General features: G+C 38.8%; 1 protein-coding gene across 2 annotated transcripts in view; it reads left to right on the forward strand.

Moving 5' to 3' along the window:
• The first annotated feature begins 5,811 nt into the window (after positions 1 to 5,811).
• ITGB2 (integrin subunit beta 2) overlaps positions 5,812 to 17,456 on the forward strand; it is a 44,956-nt gene continuing 33,311 nt past the window's right edge. The window contains exon 1 of one of the 2 annotated variants that reach the window (XM_032214437.1): positions 5,812 to 5,942. In XM_032214437.1, the coding sequence (XP_032070328.1) occupies positions 5,919 to 5,942 (24 nt within the window). In that variant the 5' untranslated portion in view covers positions 5,812 to 5,918. Of the gene's footprint in view, positions 5,943 to 5,999; positions 6,199 to 17,456 lie in introns of those variants that run through there. The other variant, XM_032214438.1, reaches the window with a different exon arrangement.

The following is a 17,456-nucleotide window of genomic DNA, read 5'->3' on the forward strand; positions in this document are numbered from 1 at the left end:
GCTGCTGCTGAGCCTTCACTACCGTTGCCACCACCCAGCTGAGAGCTGGAACCAGGAGCAGCCACTGTCAGAGGCTAAACATTTTGCCACACTAAGGAGCAGCGTTGGCGCCTGCACACAGAGACAAGCCAGCATGGATCGTGGAACAGTTGGGACCATTGTGGGTGTGCATGGTTGGTGGGGTAGAGCTGTGGGAAAGTTTAAACAGTGGTGGGGAGCCCTGGATAGCAGCCAGTGACATGCGGTGAGGTTTATGGCTGGTGAGGCACTGACACAATTTTTTTTAGACTTGTGGACTTCAATTCCCAGAATTCCACAGCCAGGCATGCTCAGTTCCGATTTAAAGTGACAGCATTTGTTTTTCTCCTTTGCGAAATGTTTCCTTCTTTCTCCCGTCCCTGCCTTCCTCCCTCTCTCCCTCCCTCCCCCCTCTCAAACACACACACACACACACACACACACACACAGAAATTGGATTGGACTATCTCTCCTACCCCCTTCCCTTCTCACTCAAACAAACTCTCTCTTAAACAAGCACACACACACAAAGTTGGATTGGAGGGAGTCAGGGAGACCACAGGAGGAGGCAGGAAGCCAGTCAGAGCCATACTGGAGCACACACACTTTCCCCCAGCCCCGAAGAATCCAGCCCAGCTTCACTGATTACAGGTTTGAAAAGACAACGTGGCTCTGCCTGCAATCAAACTACACTTGGGGAGGGAGAGCACTTCCCTCCAGCCTTTACCCAAAGCCCCGCACCAGGAGGATGAAGTTTGAATTCCTCCCCCTCCTTCCGACCCACGTGTACCTTTTCCAGCTGTTTCAGAGAGGATTTCAACTCTGCTCTTGCCTGTCATCATGAAAAGAAAAATGTAAAAGGAAAAAGGCGAGAGCTGAGGTCAGGCTGAGCTAGTTGCTGCCTCACTGTGGATGACTCTGCTTAACTGTTTAAAAAAGCCTCTAAAAAAGTGCCCTCCACAGGAGGAGGCAGGAGAACGACGTGCCTCACCTACGTCAGGAATTTTTAGGTTTTTAACCCTTGCTTAACTCTGCTTGAATGATCATAAAACGCCTAAAGTCAGACTAGATGAGGCATGTCATTCTCCTGCCTTCTCCTGTAGAGGGCGCTTTTAAAGAGGCTTTTTTAAACAGTTAAGCACTAAGCAGAGTCATCCACGGTGACTCTGGCGGCAACTAGCTTAGCCTGACCTCAGCTCTTGCCTTTTTCCTTTTACATTTTTTTTCTTTTCATGATGACAGTGGTGAGGCTCTGCCTCCACTGCCTTCCCTGACTGCACGTCACTGGTAGCAGCCCTGATTTTATTTCACTCTCTCTTTGCACTGGGTGATTTTCGGATTGTGCCGGAACTTGGAGGATAAAGCACTACAAACTAAGAACTGTGTTGTTTAGTGTTTCTTTGTACCTCGTCGAACCAGAACCCAGCAGGCAGAGTCAACCCTTCACAGGTGTCCAATGGGATGCCATGTAGTAGGACTTTCTTATAGAAATGAAATTTCAGTTTTAGTCATTCTTCCCACAGTGGGAGAAAGAAAGTTCCAACTTTATTTTCAAATTTACAGAGTATAAATTTGGGGTGTGGGATTTAAGTTTAAGTTACATATGGCAAAGCAAGAATGCAAGAATGACTTATTTCCTTCTAAACAGACTTGTCCTGAGAACAAAAAACTTTATAAACATGTACATATATTATTTCTTTATCTAATCAATTATTTGATTTTATAGTTGGGGAAATTATGGTGGATTTTATCCAATTACAAAAGAGAAATTGTATTTGCCAGTGATAAGTTTTTTCTCTCACCTCTATTAGTAGAATCTAAACGTACAACAAATATAACCATTCTCATTTCATGAGAACTTATTCTTACTTACCCTGCAAATGTTGCATCAGAGTCAGGATGTGACCCATCCTCACTGGACTATCTATATTGCACCACAACCTTTATTTAGTGTTTTGCTTATTTTGTCAGCAATTGGTTGCTTTGACATTTGTGCTGAATCTTAGCTGTTGTTTTTAGAAGGGTGTTATGGAACATATTAACTAAAATAGGAAAAGAAAAGGGGGTGGAACTAAATCTTTCCTATTTTTTCCATTATCTTTTAAGCAGTGAGAATGCTTAAGAGTCTTAAGCAAGAATTAAGAGGAAGGTTATAAAACACAGCTGCTACAATTCTTTCTAGCTTCTTTACCAAAAGTGTGTGGTATACTGAACGTGGTATATGTTTCCCAAAAATAAAACTGGGTCTTATATTAATTTTTGCTCCAAAAGACTTGGAGCAAGGACTTATTTTCCAGTTAGGTCTTATTTTCAAGGAAATACGGTACTAAATGCATCCATGTGACTGACAATCTTAATTGGGGCTCATTTTTTGGGCAGGGATTATATTACAAGCATCCTGAAAAAATCATGCTAGGACTTATTTTTTGGTTTGGGTCTTATTTTTGGGGAAACAGGGTAAATATACTTGTTTCAGAAGTAATAAAACATTTCCCCAAATAAATAAGCCAATGCAATTTTATTAATAATAACTGTTGTGGCCCAGCAGGAGCCGTTGGAGCTGCACACAGACTCCGACAGTGAGGGGTCCTATGAGTCGGCTCTGGAAGATGTGGAGGACTCTGGACAGGGTTCCGACTCTGAGCAGGGACCAGAGAGGCTGGTTGGCCACCAGGAGGCACCTGAGGCATGGAGCAGCGGTGAAAGCCAAAGGGCCCATGACGTCAGGCCTTGAAGCAGTGGGGAGGAGACAAGGGAGTTGGTCCTGGATGCCAGGCAATGGCGGGCAGATAAATGCAGAGAACAACTACACAGATACAGAAGATAATTGGACCCAGGTGGTTGTAATTAGGCTCCTCTCAAGAGAGTATATAAGGAGAGACTTTGAGAGGAGACTGTTTGCAGGATTCAACTTCATTACCAACGCTAGAGAAGCTCTTGTGTATATTTCTTATCTTGGAAGTCTGGATTGCTGCCAAGGTCTGGTCAGTGTGTTGATTTACTGTGAATAAATCATCTAGCAGTAATCTTGTCTTAGAGTGCCTTGGTGTATGGAGAGGGGGGTCAGAACAAATAACTATGTATAGTTATCTCTGATATGCATTCATTAATTTTTAAAATTAAAACATAATTTAAAATGTTTTACAGCCAATTTTTGACCTGAGATATCCTGTATATGTATGTCTATAAGGGAGAGGGAGAGAATGTGCATACATTCATACATATGCAACTTAATAAATTTATGTCCTGGTGATACAATAAACCTAGTATGCTTTTAAACTGTTGGATGGGGAACTTGAAGTACCCTTTGATAGTAGTTCCTATCTCCATAGGCAGTTGGATTGTTTGGAGCACTAGTACTGGGTGCCTCAGGGCTTATATACTGCTTATATATTGCTTCACAGTGCTTTACAGCAGTGGTCCCCAACCCCTGGCCCATGGCCCACTATTGGAATTGGGTCGTGCAAGTGGCTGGCTGGAGCACACATGTCTGCAAACACAGCTAGACTTGTGTGAGCAGCAGGCCAGTAAGTACTTGTGCATGTGTGCACCTGTTCACCAGTCCACCGCTCATACAAGTCTAGCTATATGTGTGTGTGCCTGCCTGCCCCTTACGCAAAGGGCATGCACAGGCCCGCCACTCAGGTGGCCCAGTTCCTCTCTCCCAAACCAGGCCACCAAGCTGCAAAGGTTGGGGACTGCTACTTTACAGCACTCTCTAAGTAGTTTACAGAGTTAGCATATTTCCCCCAAACAATCTGGGTCCTCCTTTTACTGACCTTGGAAGGATGGATGTCTGAGTCAACCTTGAACCATTCAGGATTGAAGGAATCGAACTCCTGGAAGTGTGAGCACAGTTAGCCTGCAATACTACATGCTAACTACTGCATCACCATGGCTCTTCTATGTATCTATCATCTTATACATCTATGTATCTATCTATTTTTATTAAGCATTTTTATTATAAAAATATAATAAAGTTAAAAGAAATATGTAAAGAAGTAACTTCCAACTTTCATCACAATAAGTATAAACAAATTTAGTAACTCTTTACCCTCTCTAAAGTAATCAACATTTATCTCTCCTTCCCATATCCCATCTCTTATTTATAAACAAATCCACAAAAATCATATTTTCAGTCCTGATCTGAAGTCCATAAAAGACTGACAGAAATAACAACATAGCTTGTTTTAATCTTGATCAAATAAACCAGCTTTATATTCCCTTTTCTTCCAATAGTTTTTAGTTCACTCAAATATTGTCGTAGGGCCAGAGTACCTTCGAGACCGCCTGCTACCACATACCTCCCAGCAGCCAATAAGATCCCACAGATTGGGCCTCCTTCAGATGCCGTCAGCCTGCCCGTGTTGGCTGGCGGGCCCTCGGAGGAGAGCCTTCTCTGTGGCTGCTCCGACTCTCTGGAACCAGCTACCTCTGGAGATCCGGACCATACCCAGTCTCATGGCCTTCAGGAAAGCTGTAAAAACTTGGCTGTTCCGGCAGGCCTGGGGCTGTTGACCTCACTGTTGAGGTCCAGCCCCGATTAGAATGAATGTATGAGGGTGTTGCTGTTTTTAAATTGTTTCTTTTCTCGTTATGTGTTTTTTTTTTCTTATTTTTTTGTAAGCCGCCGGAGTCCTTCGGGATTGGGCGGCATATAAATATATTTAATAAATAAATAAATAAATAAATTTCTCTTCATTTCTTGTTTGTCCTATTGCTCAGAGTTCTACAAGACTTTAACAAGCCCTTCTGTAAATCCAGTAGGAAAAAATATTATCAAGTCATTCTTTTGGTTTGTAACTTGTATTTCCCATTGAAATTATAAAGCCTTGGTTAATTACTTATGTAGATCCAGTTAAACATCCTTTTCTAAGTCATTCTCTAGGCATCTCACTTGTAAATCTACTTTGAATGCCATCTCTATCTTGTCATGTTCTACATGACAATTTGTTCCTCATCTTTTGGATATAGTGTATTGATAATGTTTACTTGAGTAGCCTGCTGAGTCCATATCTAAGACTGCATAGTAATCTTATTCAACAACTGAACAATAGCAAATTGGGAAAGGACCTGATACTAGCTGAATTCTTAAAGATAGATTTTTGATTGGTGGGTCCCACTACTATCTTCTTTGTTTACTTATGTAGACTATCCCCTTAGATACCCAAGCAGTGCAGTCAATTTACTACAGTCCTTATAAAAAATAATGTGTTGGGCAGAGAAGCAAGTGAGGTTTAAGGTGGTACAGTCAATATTTGACCATTGAATTGCACTCTATCATCTAATTAAAAAAATATTCCCACTGCCCTAGATGCATTCTCTCTGCCTTCTTTATTAATATAAAAGTAATTTTGATTCAATCTCCAAAGAGAGGGTATGGAAAAAATTAGTAGTGTCTATTGTTTATTGTCAACTATTTTGTCTAATTATGATGCTATGAAAAATACAGAAGGCTTTTTGTACCACTACCATCCCAAGAAAAGCCAAACAAGTGTGTACCCCAGCTCCATTCTTTTCAGTTTTTAAGTGCTGGCAAAAAAGAGGGGGTTCATGTTATGCAGGTAGGAAATAAACCATCTACGGTGGGTATTTATTGATATTTATGAAAGGACTGCAGTCCCAATAATTCTTGTACATCTACAGCCAAAGAAATGTACATTCTGCACATGTTTGAATTAAATATTCTTCATATTCTTTACTGAAGTGAACTACTCTTCCTCCGTTTTCACTTCCTCTCTACAAAAATATAAGATCGGTACACTAAAGGAAGAGGGTGTGACTTTAGTCATTTTCTAAAAGGAGGGTTGTGGACTTGTTTTGTTTTTATTATTAATACAGGAGTCACTTTTCAGAAGAATAGGAACTCCACATTTTCACAATTAACAAGGAAACCTGATATGAAGCCACAGAGACTGCATGATGTACGTTTTATAGTTCTTAAAAAAAAATTCTGGGTACTTCTCTCCTTTGAAATGAGATTATTATAACTAATAACTACATTGTGTAGTTATAATTCATTTACTTTTTCTTTTGAAAAATTTATGAATTGGCATTGCTTTTTACTTATTCTTGTGCTGTGAATCCGCTATTGCACTATTTTTGTTTCCCTGTGGTTTTAATATGACCAAGCTTTAATTCTTCTGTTACCAGCAGCTGCAGATGCTTTTCAACATCGAGGTAACCTAACTGTTGTGCCACAAAGACTTGTTTGTTTTTCTTGTTTTAGGTTTGTCTAAGAAAAAGCAACCTATTTCTTGGCTGTTTTCTTAACTACCATTTCTCAATTCTAAATCAACTTCTCAGTTTTAAATCCTGGTATATAGAGGGTAACAGAGTGCCTGATTAGTCATTGCATTGCAAGCAGTCAGTCACCTATCACAGGAATACTTTAATTCTAAAATTGTAAAAAAAAAAAAAAAAAGCATGGTTTTAGCTGTGTAGTTTATCTGAAGCTCTTAGTGCATCAAGGTACATCCAGATGACAAGACAAGCTTTCTGGAATTATTAAGCATAGACCTACTTGTTTTAAAATAAGAAAGAGCGGCTGGTTCCACCCAACATTCTGCATGTGAGGGAATGAGGGAATACAGCAGTGGTATTTCTGAACCCAGTTCTTTGCTGAAATACTATTCAGAAATGTTTAACTTTTTTCATTACTGTGGAGGAGTTAGCTATTTATAAGCATGTGGTATTAGAGGAAAGAACTGGGAATTTTGTATCATGGCTTGTTTTTCATACTTAGCAGTAAGCTATACCCCATTGTTTCTAGTTAAATTGGGTGTGCAAATAGTATTCATGCAACCTTGTAATTCGCAACTATAAGGATTGCAGTACTTCAGATGTGTTGTTCAGGAACTGCAACAGAATGGATCAATAAGCATAGCAATTTTAATTGAAAATGTGGACTTCCAGGTTGATGTGAGATATGATAGACTTGTTTGGAGGATAATTCCCTACCTTCTGGTAAAAATCATTTTGCAAAAAAAGATGATGTTAATATGAATTAGAGTACTTGGGAGCCAGTGGTATACAGACTTAATAAAAATAAATTCTTCTTTGTTGTATCTAACATTTTCCTGGTGGCAACAGTCATATCATTTACAACAATGATATGACAAAAAGTGCTGTTGGCAACTCTATTGGGAAGCATAATTTCTTAGATATGAAAGCAGAATGTTTGCCTTTATATGATTGTTAAAAACAGAGAACCTGACAGAAGTAAGGCTGTCTATAATATCTGAATTTCTGTTTTCGCAGTTCTTCCAAATCAGTCTCTTTAATCTCCCTTACTTTATTATGCATGAGGCTCAGCACCTATAGTTGTATCTAAATGTAACTTCCCTGATGATTAAACTTAAAGCATTTTAATTTAATAATGATTAATATGTATCTTCCAGTATTTAAGTGAATTGTGCAACAGGCAGTCTACAGATCAGAACATCAATTAAGCAGGCTCTTGTTAGTCTTTGTAAGAAATTTAATTTAATCATCCTAAATGGTACAATGGTGACTCTAGTTGTATTCATTTTAACAAGTTTGCTGGACTATTGTCTAGTAACTACCAAATTATTTGCTTTGGTTAGATTATTTAATATTTGTTTAAAATCACATAGTGATCACCAATTTATAATTTGTAAGCTTGTTAAACAATTATAAAGGTGTTTGTAGGACCCATCATTATTATTAAAAGTAACTTTATAGTGCTGGTGCCAATTTAATTAAAGTTATTGTTAAAGTACTAGATAGCCTACTTGTTGAATATAAAATGCCAGTCAAAATCCTTAAATGAAACTGATCCATTTTCTAGCTATTGATAATGTTATTTCTTCATGTATATCATTATTGGAATCCCTGGAAATGTTCCTTAAAAATGGTAATGAATGACCAAATATTGGGTTCCCTCAAACGTCCTTAAAACAACGGTAAAATATTGTAACACAGAATATTTCTGGATTAAGACAAAGCACATAGTCTTTGGAACTTTTAAACCAATGTCTTTTGTCCTTTTATAAATAACTTTTTATCCTGTTTTGTATTCAGCATATGTAGCCGCTGACTAAAAAACGTAACTGTTGACTAAAAGTTTTGCTTCTCTTCCTCCTTTTATGTGTGGTTCTCTAGTTTTTAGGTTGCCATGCTCTGGTAACTTGCCTCATTACTTTAGAAGGGGAGGGAAGAGGAGAGGAGAATGGTTCCTTGTTTAAGAAATAGCTGTTCTTTCCCTACAGTATTTCACCATAGTCATAATCAATTTTGTCAACTTGTTCCTCCTTTTTGTAAAAATTAAATGTGTCAGAATATGAAACATTGATTTAAACAAGTTAATGGGAATTTAAAAACAAGAAAAACCCTTGAGTTTAGTGCATCCTTTCCTTTCCCTTTTCCAGTTCTTTGGTGCCTTTGAGTCAGTGATGATATCTGGAAATTGCCTGGACAATCCTTGTAATTTTCTTGACAAGATTTCAGAAATGGTTTGCCATTGCCTCTCTCCTAGGGCTCAGAGAGAATAAATAACTGACACAAATTAACTGTCTTTGTGCCTGAGATAGTACTAGAATTTAAAATCTCCTGACTTTTTAGCCTTAGCTGCACAGAAGTATAAATTAAAAGGACTTCTTTGGAAACTTTAAAGCTACCAAATTGCATCAGAAAAAAAACTTGCAATTAGTTTTTTGTTTATTAAAGAAAAAAGTAAAGTACAGCTGGAAGGGTAAAATAAGGGATAGTATCGTATGGAAATATGGTTGTCCTGGATATTCTTTCAACTGTATAAATTGGAGAACTTTAGTCTTGTATTTTATTATAACTACTTCATTGAGAAAATATGCCCAACATTAGGGCTTCTTCAGTTGCTGATAGATGCTGCCTCTATCAACTATTTAGACTCTTGCAGTTTCATTGTATTTTACACTTAGAAGAGAAATGAAGTGTAATTTTGACATAAAATGCAGATGTCTTTGTCACTAGAATTTTTGCACTATTATCAAATGTTTATGTTTAAATAGTCCAAACAGCTTTGGGAGACCTGCCATACTTTCCTCTTTACTGTGGGAGGGAGCAACCCAGTTTCTCATCACTCTTTTAACAATGTAAAATGCAGTTCACATGTTTCACAGGAATGACAAAGGAGAAGAGCAGATGATGATAGTGAGACAAAAAAGAAGAATTCTCCAAAACCAAAATAAATAAAGTGAGTAGGCTGACAGTGCCAGAGTCTGACTGACTCTGATAGTGCCTGCCAAAATAAGTTTCACTTATCTTTCTTGTTTTTCTTCTATTTGAAGAAGTTTTTGAAGACAACTTTGATGTCAGTAACTCAGTCTGAATGTTAAAACAAATAATAATTTAGCATAAATGAATAGTACGGGGATCACATGCATTCCTTTCCTTTCTTTAGTACAATCTCATATTTAAAGTTGGTCAGTATGTTAGAACTTGGCAAAACTATCACTAGCTTAATCAACATTGTTTTTAAAACATGTCAGGATGAAACTGCTCTTTAATCTTAGTTTGTTTCAGCAAATTAGAGTAATGACAAACTTGTTGAAGTTAAACAAAGAAGATAATTTTATTTTATTTTCTGCTTTTTTCCTCGCAAGCATTTTACAGATTAAATAGCAATAGCAGTAGCAGTTAGACTTATATACTGCTTCATAGGGCTTTCAGCCCTCTCTAAGCGGTTTACAGAGTCAGCATATTGCCCCCAACAATCCGGGTCCTCATTTTACCCACCTCGGAAGGATGGAAGGCTGAATCAACCTTGAGCCAGTGAGATTTGAACAGCCGAACTACAGTCAGCCACCACGGCTCCAACTTGCCACCTTGTTATATTTAGAGTACATTGTCCCTCACATTTCAGCCAATTGAATAAAAGTTTTAGCTTTCCTGTGGAATTGAGTTCCTAGTTTCTAGTGGGGGGCTGGCATTATGAGACAATAATCACAGTTTAGCTGTAATTTTGGGCAGAAGTCAACATCCATGGTGTGGTGTGAAGCAAGAATCAGCTTGAGAAATTTTCAAACATTTCCTTCTTCCTTTTTTTAATGACCCCTTAGTAATAATTGATCTAAGAATTGCAATTTATGGTAACATTGTAAGCTAGGTCAATGTCTCCCTGCCTGCCTCATCCCACAATAGAAGAAGCTGGCAGTGTCTGAAAATGAAAAAAAAAACTTACAATGCTGAAGTTAAGAATTCATGGCAAAAATAATATTTGACTCAAAGGTTTCTTCAATTATAACTCACCACTGTACAGAGCTTAGTCACCACCTACATTTCTACAGAATTATATAGGTGTGCGCCACATCTATTACTCAATTTATACTTATAGTGTAGTTACAGTTTGATTCTATCACTTGCTTTGTTGCAAGAGAGTTGCCTGTGTTGTTCTGTTTCCTAGCTCTTCTCCTAAATATAGTCATCTGCTTTTATGGTAATGTTCCTATCATCATAGATTGACTAATGATCAGATCATATTGCCCAGAGGTTCATTCAGTTCAGTTCAGCAGAGTTTCCTCCATTTAAGAAAGTATCCAACCATATCTGTGTCTGTAGTATGAAATTAATACCTCACTTTCCTCTTGTTAGAAGATTGTCCGATTCTTCCACTGAATGTGGATGGTTCTGTTAAAATTCTGTATCCATTTACAGTGGTCCTCACTTCCAACCACTCATTCAGCAACAACAGCACTGAATGAGTGGTACTTACAACAGTTTTCATAATTGTGACTGTTGCAGTGTCCACAATGTGATCCCCATTTATGATGCCAGCTTCCGACAAAGTCAGTGGAAAAGACGGCAGAAGTTGCAAATGTGATGCCGTCACTTAACAATCTTTGTTGATTTGTTTAACAATGGCAATTGGAAGTGCTAGAATTTCTGTGGCTAAACAGCGCAGTTACATGACATTACAGCTTCCCATTTCATCACTTAGAGACAAACAATCCAGTCCCAATTGCCATCATTAACTGAAGACTACTTATAATTGTATAGCTTTTGACTTATTAAATTTTGTACTTTCTGAAAAAGGAATATTGAAAGATTTTATATTTGTCTTATTAACAATTAAGTATTTTAATCTATATCAATTCTTATCGACTGACCAATTTTTTCAATACATTTTTCTTCATGGTTGTGAATTATTTAATATCAAGATAAGAGGCAATAAATTAATCTTTATTATGGTCAAAAACGAACACAAGGAGGGTGAAGTATAGTACAAAAGAATGTAAAACATATAAAATAGAAAAATAAAAATTACACAAAAAGCTAAAAATATCAACAAAATCTAAAAATATTTAATAATAAAAGCAATATATATTGGTAAAACAACGAACTAAATCTATCATACCCCAAAACATTCTATAATAATAGTCTTGATGCTCATTAAAACTAGTTTGTGGCACAGGTCATCTTTTGACAAATTTTAAATTCTGTTGCATAAAACTTAGCAATACTATATGTTGTAACAGGGTTGGTATTTTTTAAAATATTTTTTTATTTTAAAACAAACAAACATAAACACACACAAAACATAAAAACCATCCCCCAGTTACATACAGTATGTCGATTGGTTACAAAGCTTTTGTGCTTCCTCACAAAGCAGAGCATCGGCGGAGCCGGATCTCAGATTACAGTAGCTGGGTTGAGATGAATGAAGCTATTGAATAACATGATTTATTGCAAAGACTGAAGGGAAGACAGAAACATGGGCAAAGTTCAAAAGCAGATAAAGAAAGCAAAAAAGATGAATGTGAATAAGAAATGCCTAATGAAGAATGCCTAATGAAGCTGTTAATAAATCACTGCTTTTTGTATTACAATATTGGGTTGCTTATTATGAAGCAGGATCTTTAGGATACTTTACACTCTAAGTGGCAGTGTTACTTCTTTTTCCTCTGCTTTTACTCCCCTCTTTATATTCCAAAATTAAGGAGAAAGGTTCTTAGAAAAACAATCCAATAGAGCATTGAAAAAAGAAAAAGAAAGAAACTCTTAATCAATAAGTATTTAAAAAAAGAAAAATAGAAAAAGAAAAAAACCAGTCCATTTTAAAAAGTAAGAAGCATTTGTAAAAATTCCATTCATAAAAACAAATTAAAGCAAGATAACACACTAAGTTTACTCAGGCTTAATCTCGCCGCTTAACCTCTTCTGTCTTTGATTTTAATTTTACTTTTGATCTTTTTGGGTGTTCTCTAATAATAAAATTTATCTCACCAATTTAACACACTTTCTCTCCCGCTTTCCTTCTGTTCTGGAGCTGTCCCAACTTTCAGCAGCTTGTAGATTGTAGATTGTAGATTGTAGAAGTTTATTTATATGCCGCCCTTTTCCCTGGGAGGACTCAGGGCGGCTCACAATCCAAGGGGGAGGGGGGACACACTTTTAACATATAAGACAATACATAATTAAAAACACAACATTCATACCATTCGGGCGGGTTACAGTCTTAGCCCCAGGCCTGACGGGATAGCCAGATTCTGAGGGCTGTGCGGAAGGTCTGGAGGGTGGTGAGGGTACGAATCTCCACAGGGAGATCGTTCCATAGGGTCGGAGCTGCCACCGAGAAGGCTCTCCTCCGCGTAGTTGCCAGTCGGCATTGACCGGCAGATGGAACTCGGAGGAGGCCTAATCGATGAGATCTAATAGGTCGCGTGGAGGTAATTGGCAGTAGGCAGTCTCCCAAGTACCCAGATCCACTACCATGTAGGGCTTTATGGGTGACAAGTAGCACCTTGAAGTGCACCCGGCGATCGACAGGTAGCCAGTGCAGCTCGCGGAGGATAGGTGTTATGTGGGTGAAGCGAGGTGCACCCACAATCGCTCGCGCGGCCGCATTCTGGACTAGCTGAAGTCGCCGAATACTCTTCAAGGGCAGCCCCATGTAGAGCACATTGCAGTACTCCAGCCTAGAGGTCACAAGGGCACGAGTGACTGTTGTGAGAGCCTCCCGGTTCAGGTAGGGGCGCAACTGGTGCACCAGGCGAACCTGGGCAAATGCCCCCCTGGTCACAGCTGACAAATGGTGTTCGAAAGTCAGCTGTGGGTCCAGGAGGACTCCCAAGTTGCGGACCCTGTCTGAGGGGTATAATGTTTGACCCCCCCAGCCTGAGAGGTGGAATACTTGCCGGATTGGTGGGAGGGAAACACAACAGCCACTCGGTCTTATCTGGGTTGAGTACGAGTCTGTTAGCCCTCATCCAGTCCCTAACAGCTTCAAGTCCCTGGTTCATCACATCCACCGCTTCATTGAGTTGGCACGGGGCGGACAGATACAACTGAGTATCGTCCACATACTGGTGGTATTTTATCCCGTGCCGCCGAATGATCTCGCCCAGCGGTTTCATGTAGATGTTGAAAAGTAGGGGGGACAAGACCGAGCCCTGCGGCACCCCATATGTTAGGGGCTTAGGGGTCGATCTCTGCCCTCCAACTAACACCGACTGCGACCTGTCCAAGAGGTAAGAGGAGAACCACTGCAAAACAGTGCCTCCCACCCCCACCTCCCGCAGTCGTTGCAGAAGGATACCATGGTCGATGGTATCGAAAGCCGCTGAGAGGTCAAGGAGAACCAGGATGGAGGCAAAGCCTCCATCCCTGGCTCTCCAGAGGTCATCGGTCAATGCGACCAAAGCGGTTTCTGTGCTGTAGCCAGGCCTGAAGCCGGACTGGAATGGGTCAAGATAGCTAGCTTCCTCCAAGGACCGCTGGAGCTGAAAGGCCACCACCTTCTCAACAACCTTCCCCACAAAGGGGAGGTTGGAGACTGGACGATAATTGTTAAGAACGGCTGGATCCAAGGATGGTTTCTTCAGGAGGGGTCTCACCACTGCCGCTTTAAGTGCGGGGGGAAAGACCCCCTCCCGAAGGGAGGCAGTAACAACCTCCTGGATTCAGCCCCGTGTCACCTCCCTGCGTTAGCAACCAGCCAGGAGGGGCACGGGTCCAGTACACATGTGGAGGCACTTCAATGGCTGCTTCTCTGTGGCCGGGAAAAAAGAGCTTCTCCTGGATCTACCAGGGACTTTGAGATGTCCCTGGGATCAGCAGGATGTGTCCTTCTCTATCACTGTCTCTATGGGATGGTTTAGGTCCAAAAGGACCGCCCAGCGGCAGAGATATCGACTGCGATCTTGGAGCTCCGATATTGCACGTCGTATCATCGTGATGTCAGCCCCACCTCTCAGGGTTGGTATTTGAGAGCAGCAGGAAGGTGTAAAATTGTCCTGTGCACTCTTGTTTTTTATTCAATAATAAACATGAGAGTAATATGAATGCCTCTATAATACAGCCATTAGAGAAGTACATGCTATACTGTTTTTGTGTATCCAGGGTCATAGGGGCATTGTCATTCTGGGTAGGAGCTCTTTCTGCATCAGCCTTCAAGGACAGCTGAGGGGAAAATATGACATCATGCCAAAATAAAGGGCCTTCAATGATTAGGAACATCAATTTGTTAAGTATGCCATAGGGGAAGAAAATCTCTGTTGGGTTCACTGGCAATAAAAAAATGGGGGCCAGGCTAGGTCTAATTGGTGTTCTATGTCTGCTACACAGTCTGCTACACACTGTTTAATTAGTGCTTTGATCTCATCATATCCCATGATAAGTAGAAAATCTGGAGACAATAAAAAGGATATTTTAGTTTTTTCTCAACAAGATTCTTCATCTCTGTCATTGTCACTAGTGCCTATGTTGTGCCGATGTTCTATATTTTGGCTAGGGCTTCTAGCAGTATCTAGCAGAGCAGTATCCATATAGAGTTCCAGAAAATATGCCTCCCAGTCAAGGGTGTGTTGCTGCTAGCATTACTGCCAGTTTGGTGCGTGCACAATTTTGTATGAGTCCGTCTGACACATTTATGTCTGCATTTGCACATAAATAGCCCTCTGTGTGCGCAAAATGTTAAAAATGAACAAAAATTAGATTTGTGCAATGAAAAATGTTCTATGCATGCGCAGAACAGAAAAACAAGATGGTGCCACCATAGGAGAACCAGTTCAGGGGCATGGCAACCCAGGCCACCAAACCACTACCAGTTTGGCAGAACCCGTCCAAGCCGGTAGGAACCCACCACTGCTCCCAGCTCCCTGGGGTAACAATCCAAAGTGGCCAGGCATTATGTGATGTGAATGAGAATGAGAATAAGTCATTAGATTAAACTGCCTGAATGAGTTGTATCCTGCTGCTTTTTCATGGCTTTCTTTTTCTTGCACACAGCAGTTGTTTGTAGTATCTTTTCTGCTGCAGGAGATCCTGTGCAGCTGTCGGTGTAGCATTGGATACGTAAGTCTGGTAAATTGGAACAGCTTTTTTGCATTGTTGAACCATGGCTAGGGAGTGGTGCTATTATTGCAGTCATTTAAATGCTGCCGGAGCTCTTGGGTTAGGATGTTATCTAAGAATACATCAGAGGATTGAGAGATGTCAGGGTGACTGGAGGTTCTGTAGTTGATCCGAAGCGAAAAGCTTGGTTTAACTGTGGGTCCTTTTAGCTCAGCAGTATGTTTTTCCTGCTGGCATTGGTAAGGGTTAGTAGCAATTCTTAATGTGTGTTTCTTAGGTGAAGGCATTTAAATTAATCAAGATTGGGAGATGATCACTATCGAATTTAGGCATAACTTCTAAGTCCTTAACATGAGGGAAAGGGTCCCTAAAGTCAATTATATAATCAGTTGCACTCATTCTGGAGCCAGACAGACAGCTGAATTTGGCTGGATAGTCATTCTTTAGGGCGCCATTTAGGATGAGGAGGTTTAACCTGCAAAGTTCAATTTTAGATACTTTAAGCAATGGTGGGGAGGAATTCATTGTCCTCAGGGTTGGGAAGGAGGCATCTGTGCTTTGCTGATTCATTTTCTGTTTATCGCTTACATTTACTACATTTAATTTAAATGGTCCTGTATAGATTATACTTGCCTTTTTATATCAAACTAAAGAACAGTCAACATACAACAATGACAGAAAAAGGTACAATCAATATTATACAGAGATAAAATGATATAAATGTTTTATTGATTGTATATTATTCCAGTAATTAATACCAAAGTTGAACACCTGGTTGGATTTTTTTTAGACAGACAGACAGACAGACAGACAGACAGACAGACAGATTTGATAGCTATGCTGTATAATCCAGTTGAGTAAAATGAACTATAACGGAATGAAATCTTTTTAAAAAAATATTTTTTATCCCTTTACAGTGTTCCTTTACAGGAACGCTGTAAAGATTGGAAATGCTCTTTTAAAGTTTAAAAAAGGTTGAATAAAAATTATTTAGAATGAAACAAATCTTAAAGGTGATTTTTTTATATTTAGTGCACTATTTTTTTTACTAAATAATGCTAAATCAGCCTGAGCTGATTTGGTTGATCAGAACATGGTCACAGACTGACTTCATTTTTGTGAACTCTTAAAGCTTCTGTTTTAATTACTTTTTATGTGGTTTTAAAATAGTGTACTTAGTGATTTTATTTAATATCAATTAATAATTTTAATACCCTGTATTAGGATTAATAATTTTAGAAATTTACTAAGCCTTATATTCCCTCAAAGTATATTGAACTGGTTTCATACATGATAGCAACTGCTGGAATTTTCTGCATTTCTAAATTATGAGCAATTTCTTCTGTAGAGGAATGATTATGCAATTATGGGCTTAATGTCAAAAACTAACTTCTCATTTGAAAAATAATTCTAATATAGAATGTAATACAACATTGAAATTATTTTTGGATTATAGTTTTATAAATGGGTTTATATCAAATCCAAAATCTGGGTTTCTCTTAACATAAGATTATAATAGCCAATATTTTTGTGATCTGATAAATTTGCCACATTTCTTAGATTAGCAGAAATGTTTGCAATTTGAGTTACACTTTATGGGTAATGGTTGTTATGATTACTATGCTACATAATAACCTAATTTTAATATTGATTTATGTTATAATGATTTAAAATGTTAAATGGATATAATATAATAATTGATGTTATATTGCATGTAATACATCCTCACTTAACATCTAATAAGTACTCAAATATGCAAATTTATATTACATTTCTTTTGAAATATTTTAACTAATGTAATTTTCTTTTCTATTTTCACTTTCTCCTCTTATTCTCCCCTTTCTGTTAAATTGCTTGTACTTGTAAAATTAACATGTTAAAAAAAAAAACAGAAAAAAACCCAGAAAGTCTCCGTCTGTGTGAGTAAAAAACACGCCCTTTCACCACTTTTGAAATCAAACTGGAAGTAAGACAAAAGCGAGAAACGTTCTTCCTTTTTTGGCTATCATCTGCCACAGACGAAAATCTGAAATGCTCTGTTGTAATGCTAGTAGAGTATGAATGTGCAGCTTGCAACATTTCCTCATACTGTAATGTTTTACAAATGTCATTGCTTCCTTCATGTCAGCCAGGGGCATGTTATTTCC

Source organism: Thamnophis elegans, chromosome 3 (genome assembly GCF_009769535.1).
Source record: "Thamnophis elegans isolate rThaEle1 chromosome 3, rThaEle1.pri, whole genome shotgun sequence".
Lineage (NCBI taxonomy): Eukaryota > Metazoa > Chordata > Lepidosauria > Squamata > Colubridae > Thamnophis > Thamnophis elegans.